The sequence below is a fragment of the Odocoileus virginianus genome, unplaced genomic scaffold, assembly GCF_023699985.2.
Source record: "Odocoileus virginianus isolate 20LAN1187 ecotype Illinois unplaced genomic scaffold, Ovbor_1.2 Unplaced_Scaffold_1, whole genome shotgun sequence".
Lineage (NCBI taxonomy): Eukaryota > Metazoa > Chordata > Mammalia > Artiodactyla > Cervidae > Odocoileus > Odocoileus virginianus.
Genome location: NW_027224263.1, coordinates 11,471,089 through 11,481,554, shown reverse-complemented (window position 1 = coordinate 11,481,554; position 10,466 = coordinate 11,471,089). Strand labels below are relative to the sequence as shown.

Here is a 10,466-nt window from a genome sequence, read left to right as displayed (position 1 = left end):
TACTGACATCAGCTCCTTCCCATCCCACCCCAGTCCCTCCTAGGAGTGAAGAAATCATAGAATGTAACAGGGGACAGGAAAGTTTAAACATCTGGGAGCCTGTGGGTTGAGGGCATTTGTCCATCCCTTCTCTGGCTCCTGTCTTGTTTTGAGACCGGGAGTTCCTTCTAGGGAGGCATCTTAGGCCATGGAGAACTCAAAGGGTGGATCCCAGAAGACAGAAAGCAGAAAGTGTTGGCTTTGGCTTTGATCGAACAAGACCTTCTTTTTAGATGATTCAGTCCAGTTCTCCAGAGAGAATTAGGAGGCATTCTGGGCAGAAGACCTGCCTTGAAGGGAAGACTATGCCTTTGGCCTGTGTGTGCTCTATCTCATGAGAACCAGACAGCAGCAAATGAGGCATAGAAGGGCCATGTCCAACAGAGCCAAGCATTCCCTCTGGGACCTGGCTGGCAGGAGTTCGGATTTTCCTCAATTACCAGAAAGATTCTGTTACAAAGAACAAGGTCAGGCCCAAGTGGAGTTTTCTATCATTTTTTTAAATTGTTCTACTCCTATGTCTTTTTTTTTTCTTCAGTGGTAAAATGGAACCTGTGTAAAGTCCTCAATGGCACGAGACTAGCACCCGTATGCTAAACGAGTTGAGACGTTACTGAAGTGCTCATGCCAGTGCCAGCTCTTTCAGCATCACTCATTGTCCTAGCCAATTTTACCAGTTTTCCTGTCAAATGGCTCATGCCATGGGCCTTAGCTTCAGCCTATTGTTGAGACACCATTGAATCGAAATAAAAATGTGTAATTTGCTTTCATGAACATTTTATCATGCCAAAGAAAATACACTAGGTATTGTGCTCTGTTTTAAACAAACCCAATATATGAACGGATTGACAAAGTAGTGGCAGGTTATTAGCAAAAAGTTTCAACATAATTAGTAACAACAAGCTTTCTGGTGCATTTTTAAACAATTAGTTTAATCAGTTCACACCTGCCTCGCTGTCACATACATAAGGTCTATTTCCTTGAAACATCTTCCAGTCAAATGTATTACAACCAATAGAAACAAGAACAAAATAGATGTTCTGATTGCTTTCAATTCAGCTTCTGACAAAAAGATACTGAAGTTATTTGGGCAATTCTTGCCCTACAGTATGGGTAGAGTTGTGTTAGATACAACGTGAGACAATAGGAAACATTTTTAAATGAACAACAAGCTTTCACAGAGACTGTCTATATCACATTGTTATTACAACATAGATGAGCTGAAACTTCATTTGTATATTTTGAGGAAAGAAGACCCTAAAGAGACATCAAGCATATAGAGGTAGTTGAATAGCAATATGGGAAGAAAAAAAAGAAGCATTATATTTATTCCCCGTTTGGGTCATTACAATGCAAGAGTAAAATGGCTGCTTAACAAACAATGGGAATTACAAACACAAAGACACATTTGCCACTGTTTAAATGGCTTGCTTGATATTTTAATCCTGGCATTACCGAGAACTGCATAAAATGATGGAACTAGTTTATCTAAGGTAAAGCCTAAGATGCCACACTGAACTATTTGCTCTCCTTTGATTTTGTTGTTGTTTATTATCATTGCTTTGACTATAGATAAATGTCAAGCAACTTTTCAAATGAAGCATAAGCTACAGTGTTGCTTTGTAAACTTGTTAATCACATTTGCTGCGACAAGGTTTTAAACGGCTACACAGTCACAAAGCAAAGCTTTAAAATGACACCAGGAACAGGAATTACAGGCACTTCTCTCTCAAGGTTAACAGCGCATTTGAAAACACCCATTTGTAAGGGGAAATGTCTTCATTTCACCTCTGGTTGTGCATAATCCAGATTATAAAATAGTTGAACAGTGGGAGCTATCATTCTAAGGGGAACCAAATGCATACATTTGACTTGGCTCCTTTTCCTTCTTTCTTGCACTCAGGAAAGGCCACAAATCGCAGGCCATGCAGCCGGCTGCTTCTCAGAACTGTCTTTGATCAAATCAAAACCTCATTCCTCATGCCCAAGAATGGGCTGAAAATCTGTCCTTTTCTCTTATTCGGGATGCCTTCTATTTGCATCTCAATTGCACATCTCTGCTATGATTCTGCCTTGGGAAACAGAAATGGATGCAAAGTCAACATGTTGGGAACTCAAGGAACGAGTCCCTGAATAACACTCCCATCTTGGAAAAGGAGTTGGTGAGGGGAAACACAGTCCCCAACGGGTTCCAGTCCATCAACAGTATGTGATCTATTGGCAGTGAGAGACCTCTGGGTGCTGTGAACCAGCCTCAGAGCTCCACCGCTCCAACACCCAGTCACAGGGGACTATCTGAACCCAGTCCGGCTCCACAAGCAGAACTGGAAGCGCCACATGCGCAGTGATTTGGCTAGCCCCAGAGTGCTATGGCAGCAGTGGACTAGATGCAGTCGGCCTTCAGAAAAGGCAAATTGTTAACATAGTCAATTCTCTACCCCACTAAATAAGGGGCAAGCACTCTTTTCTCCAAGTTATCTACAGAAATTTAGTTTTTATCATTTTTCATTTTCTACATTTTGCTGGTTATTAGCTAGCAGCAATAATAGTACAGTACAAAGCAGAAAGGCATAATGTCTGCTTGGTACCTAATATATATATATACACAAGTACACACACACATATATATGCACATCTATATACACCTATATACATCTTTATACACACACACACACACACACACACACACACACAGGGAAAATAACCTACTAGGAAAAGGCTAGGTCAATCACAATAAACTAGCTGAATAAATGGCACTGACTACCAAGGGGGAAGTCTTGTCCTTCTGGCCTAGATTTAACTTTTTGTTTTTATTGTGTATACTCTTTATTCCTAAGCTTTGCAGCAAAATCAATTCACAAGCAGTGAAATGGTCATGTCCAATTGATTACCCCATTCAAGTACATATCAAAGAAAGTCAAGGCTTAGCTTTGCACCTTGCCTCCCACCACTACTGAAACAAAAGCTTGCTATAAAACAATCCAAATGTGTATCAAGGGTACTGGGAGGCAAGTGCATATCTGCCTAGCCAAGATCTATTGCTACAGTTAGGTCCTCACTCATAAATGTGAAATATCCTATGATGTGGAATTTTATACATTTTGGAGAGCAAGAAGTGATGAGTTGGTTATTCTATGGAGTTAGAATTTAAGGCTTCCATTATATCAGAAATTCTAGACCTCCAAACAACAATACTTTTTAGTCCTCTTGAAAGAGGGAAAATTTGCTGGCATGGGATTTTTCCCTTATTTCTAACCCTCATTTGTTTTCCAGTCTTTTCACTTTCCCAAACAGACTTGACCCCCAAAGGAATTACATGTAAATCATCAAGTTATGGTCTGAAAATCAGAGGTGTGGATTCCCTCAACCAATTGTAAAGGGTTTGGAAATGGGTATTGTATGTAAAGGCATGGTTTTATGGAAATGTAGCCCCTGATGATATTCTGTAACTATGAATAATCTAAGCAGGGCAGTTACTTGTTGAATGACTCCTATGTACTAGGCACTATGCTAAGTGATGTATATTATCTCACTTAATGTTGTATTAATAACAACCCTACATGAAGTATTTATCATTACCATTTGCTAGATGACAAACTGGTTCTCAGAAAAACTGAAATCACAAAAGTAACACATCTAGCAATCAGAGACACTTATGACCCTCTTCTTTGCTGCATTTATGCTAGATAATAGGAAACTATTGTCCTAGGACTGTATTCTGACCATCTGGTTGGGCACCAAGTGGGAGCGGGAGCCTTTCATTTCCTCCTCCCTGAGCCTGGGAGAGTTTGCTTGGGCAGTAACCACTCCTACACTTCCATTTTTCACTGGCCCAGCTGGGCTCCAAACATCCAACCTGGGACCACAATGTTCTGACAACACAGTGTTCATTAAGAAAGTGCAGAAGAGGTTATTTGGTTTCTGCTTACATGAATCTCTTTTCTGTTGCCTGGATCAACTCATTCTCCCTTTTCTGCTTCTAGCCACAGGTGGTGATGGAAAAAGTCAGGCTGATTACTTGAGGCAATAACCTCTCATGGGAACAGAGTGGATGGGCTGCACATGAGTCACGCATCGCAGCTGTCCAGAGTCACATGGGGGGATTATTTACGTGAAGGTAGGAATAACACGATTCATTTCTTCCCTGCCCTAATCTTTTCACTTGGTTGTTATAACACTCCTGTTTTCATGTTGTCGTAGCACTGAAGAAATCAAACTGCACTAAGCAAGCTAAACAAGACCTCACCCTTACTCTCTTATCACTGTTCTTCCCCTGTGTTGAAATCTTTAGCCCACCACAACAAGGAGGGAAGATCATGATTAACTGTCTGCTTCCTTTGAAAAGACTTAAAAACCAAAAAGGTAGTTTGAGGGTTTTTTAAAAAGGGTTCTACATCTTTTTTTCCTGGTTTCTTTACACTTTTAATAATGAACCATCCTCATCAAGTGTTTCCACACATGCTAGCCAGGCCACAATCCTCACAACCCTGACTGACAAGAGGCGGGGTATGGAGGCTAGCTGGGTATGGCTGTGATGTGCCAGACTGAAAACCATCACCTCTGAAGAGTTAAATATTCTCCTGCCTTCCCATTCTAACTGAATTGGAGAGAAATTAAGATATAATTAGATTGCTGAAATAAATGCCTATGAGAGATTGTAATAAAATATACTCTTCTAATTCATCTCTTGAGTCCAGAAAAATAATTCCTTCATCCTGCCTCCATAGCAAATGGATTATTTTTATTGTACCCTGGCTTATTCCATAACCTAGGCCGAATCCCATAAGTGTTTTCTACTGTTGCATTCAAATTGAAAGCAAAATAGAATCTGTAAAGATAGATGATCTTAGCATGATGCTGAACTTCCTTTAAGCATCAATTGGATAGATACTGAAATGGTTCAAGAACTGGGGTCACATGTAGCACAAACTGTTAAAGCAAAAATCACACATTTCTAGTATTGTTACTTCCCCCTAGGTACATGGTAAACCACAGCAATAAATAAAGCAGTATTTTTCAGTAATGCATACTTAAATAGTTACAAACACACATGTAGGGAAAAAAAAAGATATTGTAGTGCAAAAAATAAATTATTAAAACCGAAAGAACTATGAACATTATTTTACACAATGCTATATAAAATCTGAAACATTTGGAATGAGATCTCAAAAGTCAGTAAGATAATGTAGCAACATGATTAGGAACTGGGTATCACATTTCAACCACACAATCATTCCTCTATGAAAGACAAAAATTAAAGCAAAACCACTTTAAACTTTGAGAAAATTTTATGTCAAAATCAAAAAATTTTTTTTTCTTCTGGGCTCTTAAACAACCTCTGCTGTGCATGTAGTTGTGCAGCATGTCAAGAAGCATCTTCAGAAAGAAAGTTGCAAACAGATCACATTTTTCTGGTCTTTCTACTTAATTTCTCTCTGATCAATAGTAGGAGAGTGATTCTGTTTGATACTTCCTTCTAAGATGTTATTGCAATTAGATATATTTACAAGATGACTCCCCTGCAGTGGTGGGGGAGCGTAGGGGCTCCTTTTCAGCAATCCACTCACTAGTTCTGGTTTCGGGATATAAAGGCCAGGATTCGCCGAATACCATTCAGCCGATCCTTCAGGGATGTCATTGCTAGGAACGGGAGCTGAGCGCGGCTTTCCAGTGGAAGAACCGCTAAAGTCCACCAGCACCAGGCCGGGCCATTTGGGTTGATCTGCAACAGAGAAATGGTATGGGTTCACCCTATTCCCACAGAAGCGATCCCAGTCTGCAGGCTTCCAAAGCCGCCAGGAAACAATCCAGGTGGAACTACTTCTGTGTGTGGCAGAAACTGCTAATTACACCCCCCCGACCCCAATATCTAGTTCCTTTATCTTAGCTGGGCATACAGCCACTGGGGCCGAGGCAGGGAAGCTACATTGCTCAGTTTCCCTTGCAGCCATAAGACAAAGTCCTGGCTAATGAGATGTAAGAGGCATTGATGCGTATAACTTCTGGGTCATTCTCTGGGAAAGGGGCATGTGCCCTCGCCTTCATCTTTCTCTCCCTTTCCCCTGGCTAGATCGTGGACATAGTGATGATCACCTTCTTCACTCAGGAGGATGAGGGCAGCAGTTACAGGAGGGTACAGCTTTGCCAGGAATGAGCCTGGGTGTCTGAATGATCTGATGGAATAGGGCTGCCCTAGCTCTCCATCTCTATGACTTCTGCTATCTAGTTTAAGCTACAGTTATTTTTGGTAGTGGTTAAAGCAGACACATTGCTATCTTAACAAATACACCATACCTTCTAGCCAGTGTGATTTCATGAGCTGAACTAGCTACCACAGTCAGCCCTCCATATCCACAGACTCAACCAATTATGGATTGAAATTGGTTGACTGAATCTGCAGAGGTGAAACCTGTAGATGCAGAGGGCTGGTTGTACTCATTGCACTGCGTCACTTTATAGAAGGGGCCTCCTGGAACCAATCCCCTGTGGAGACCGAGAGATGACTACTCAGCCTCTTCCACCTCTTAGATTCTGTTTAGGCCATTTGGCCTGGTGTGCAAAGCATGTGAGCCTTCAGTTCTTATGACCTCTTAGGCTTCGTGTGTCTCTTACCTCCCTTCTTTTCCCTGTTTTTGGCTGAAGGCAAGAATCTACATATGCCAGGTTACTATATGGGCCACAGTTAGCTTCTCCCCAAAAACCAGAGCCAATGGTTCACAGTCCCAAAGGATAACTTTGCAAAAATTCCAATTGCAAAACACAGTCACATGGAAATATATTCCACCCCAGGTTTCCTTGAATAAAGAGCTTTCCCACCCCACAGAAATCCTGCACCAAAATTCTGTTTGTCAGCAGTGTCCCAGGCACACACTGTAGACACTGATGACTTATTTTCTCATTGGTTGTTGTTTAGTTGCTCAGTCCTGTCCGACTCTTTTGCAACCCCATGGACTGAGTCCTCCAGACTCCTCTGTCCATGGAATTTTCCAAGCAAGAATACTGGAGTGGGTTTCCATTTCCTTCTCCAGGGGATCTTCCCCACCAGGGATCAAACTCACGTCTCCTGCACTGCAGGCAGATTCCTTACCACTGAGCCACCAGGGAAGCCCAATTTATTTCCTACTAAGCCCCAAATGAGCTTTCTGCCCACATCCTTTGGAAGGCTGGCTTTAGAACTGCAGAGAACCACATTCTGGTCAAACCATCTACACATGGGATTATTTGCCTCCAAATTGGTCACCTGATTTTCCTCCAACCCTTGCTGCCTCTTTGCTTCTCTATGCCTCTAGATTCATTTGGATTCTTTTTGTCCCTTGCTGCAGTCTGTAACATCTCCTCCCTCCTCTGATAAGTTCTGAATGTTAGATAGATATATCCTGAACTGTATTTCCCAAGATCATTAAGAAAGATATTTAAGCTGATGTTAATACATGCGGCAGTTTCTAAGAAACCCCCTCTGGAGCCTTAGAACATTCTTATTAATGGGACCGCTGGGGCTATAGCATTGAATGGCTCAAACTAGACGCGATTTTTTTTTTTTTTTGCTGCTGCTGCTGCCAGAGCAACATGATAACAGTCCTCATAAGAAATGAAACAGAACCCAAGATTTCAGCTTTGTGTCACTGAGCCCTTATGAATCACTCTGTGGCATCTGTGTTTTCTCTTATGGAAGATGCTGTCACCATTACTGATCTCTATCTTCTGCCTGACTGGGGGAGAATGCTTTCCAGAAGATGAAGGGGAATATTCAACTTGATCGTGAGCTTCCTCTGAGCTCTGTCGTAGTCATGAGTCACACTGGCCCAGAGCCAGGAGCCTGATCACTGGGAAGCATTAACTGCCCTTCTCCCTCCAGCATTCATGATGCCTTTGAATAGGGGGAAGGAGTCACATTTGTGGTCTGGAGGAAACAAGACACTTCAGCCCATTAGGGAAGGGACTGGTGTTTTACAGCCTCAGAAGGCAAGAGGAAGAAGGGACTTTAGAGACCTCCTCATCTACCTCCCTCATTTCAGAGATGAGGGGAAAGTTGACAAAGGGGAAAGGACTTGCCAAGGTCACATAGCTAGAGGTAAGGAGGACCAATCTTTTAGCATGGATGTCAGAACCTACATAGTCTATTTTACTATTGTGACAGAGTCAAGAATGAGTGTAAGTCAAGAATCAAGGGAGTTATAGGGATGATATTGTAGAAGCTAGCTCAGAATGTGGGAAGGTGATGGTGTGAAAATATTAATATTTGACTACAACATCTCCAATCTTGTCCTAGAGAGAAAGTATTCCCTGATTTACACTAGGCATGGAAAGCTTCATGAAACAGCTACTGCCACTTTCCTGGGGAGCTTTTTTCTGATCTCCAGCTGGATCTCTCACATGGACCTATCCCTCCAGGAAATAGACTGATCTGGTAGAATCTAGTGAACTCTTATTGAGCAGAGAAAAGGGTAGATTTAAGGATTGGGTCAGTTTTCTCAGGAAACTTGCTCATTCATAATGAGGACAATGACAAGGATCTAGACCTCCAGGGCTAAGCTTCGAGGGAGCTGGGTATGAAAAGTTTCTGTGGTCCTGCAGCTGGAGCCCTGCAAGGTGGCTGGCCCTGAGCAATGGGGGAGAGAGCAATGTGGAAGAGAGTTCTGAAGCCCCTGAGACATGGCAACCTTTGGTCTCAGCTCCCCTAAATCCCCTTCTTTTAAGCCTGGCCTTTTGTGAATCCTGTCACCCTAACACATCACCACGGTGGGCATCTGGACTCCCATGAAAGACTCTTCTGTTGATGGTGCCTGTGTTCCCATCCTCTCACCTAACTAATCTCTCAAAACCTGTCTTGGATTCAAATTCCTACTGCTTTAGTTACCCCAAGTCTGACTTGGGGTCCTTTTGTTCTTTACCATGATGCCCACTGCCTAGCCAAATGAGACCAATTTGGATCCATCTCCCCCTCTACACTAAATTTGCTGGATGGAAACCACACACCCATCTAATCACAAAACCCAGGCTCTCTTATCTGGTGGGAATGACTGATTACAAAAAGACATTTTCATATACCTGGGGATCAGCATCTTTCTCTGGCATTGGACCAAAATGATTGAGTATCCGGTTCTTCAGAGATGATTTGAGGGAATGGAACCATGATGACGCTTGCTCATAGACACAGCTATGTAATCCCATGAGCTCAGCATAATCCTCTCCTTGAACCTGAAAGTACCAAAGTGGAATGAAGCATTCTGTACCTTCTCCATCACACCTAGAACCCTTTTTGACACGTGGCTCTTTGAGCATCCATCCTGCCACCCTCTGGGAAGGCTCACCCTTATGGCTGTCTGCTGTGTGATGTGTGAAAGGCTCTTCAGCTGGATGATGGACTGTGTGGAAATACTGCTGAAGGTGGTGGACTGGAGAAAGGTTCAGCTGGGTAAATGAGCTGAAACAGCCAGACATATAGAAAACTAGTGATGCAAACTGGCCTGAGTGGATGTGTGCTGTTCAACTAGGTTGTGCTGGTTCACACCTCTCTCCTTTTCATTTTTGACATCTGCTTTCCCAATGCTCCCTGGGAAGAGGGACATGAATGTGTATGTGTCTCAGTGTGTAACTCTATCTTCCAAGGCAAATACAGTTATTCATTGAGCAAATGTTTGTTACTCTTGTACTATGTAGTGAATGTAAATATCAATGATTATGGGATAATTTACCTCTTCTTCTACCCATTAATTCAGAAAACCCAGGATTAACTGGACATGTCCTCTTTCTCCCTTATGGGATGATGGATTATCGGGAAGGGCTCTTGGCCAGGTTGCATGTTTAAAAATAAAAATGTTAATGTGAATCCACAATTATCTCAAAAGCAAAAGTTGTAAAAGATAAATAAATCAAAAAATCAAATATATATATGTAGATCCAGCTCCAGATCTTGATATCCCTGGCAGAGACCCAATTCCAGTGCTGAATGGGCGGCAGGGTTGATCTGGCTTGGCACCTCTCATGCACAGATACAACTCAGCAACTAAGCAGGGGAAGGCTGGACACTGGGCTGTGCGCTGCTCTTCCACAATTGAACTGCAACCCGGCGGCATTCAATGTGGCTGCAGCAGATGGGGAAGAAATCCCCAGGCTCCCATCAGTGCCGAGAAATCCTCCTGCAATCATCTTGATCTGCCAAGCTACATGGTGAGCCTGGCCTCAGAATTCTTGGCACTGGCCACCCTCACCTTTTGGTCTTCAATGTATTCGATGTCAGCTGTGTTGTAACCATCCCGCTGGCCCTGATGGAGGACCCTGAAGCGCCTCTTGCCTATGCTGTCGACCACTGAGCGGCCATCAGCAAAGAACTGAACATTTCTGATCTCTAGGATGCAGCCATATTCCGCAAACCTGTTTAGAAGGAATGGAGTTAAGTAAATTCTTGATAAACTGTTTCCCTGACC

General features: G+C 42.7%; 1 protein-coding gene across 2 annotated transcripts in view; it reads right to left on the bottom strand.

The window, feature by feature from the left end:
* Nucleotides 1-943: 943 nt before the first annotated feature.
* LONRF3 (LON peptidase N-terminal domain and ring finger 3) overlaps nt 944-10,466 on the bottom strand; it is a 39,411-nt gene continuing 29,888 nt past the window's right edge. For both annotated transcript variants that reach the window (XM_020906954.2, XM_020906955.2), the window contains 3 exons: nt 10,251-10,413; nt 9,088-9,237; nt 944-5,761 (listed from right to left, as the gene is read on the bottom strand). In XM_020906954.2, the coding sequence (XP_020762613.2) occupies nt 5,606-5,761; nt 9,088-9,237; nt 10,251-10,413 (469 nt within the window). In that variant the 3' untranslated portion in view covers nt 944-5,605. The remainder of the gene's footprint in view (nt 5,762-9,087; nt 9,238-10,250; nt 10,414-10,466) is intronic.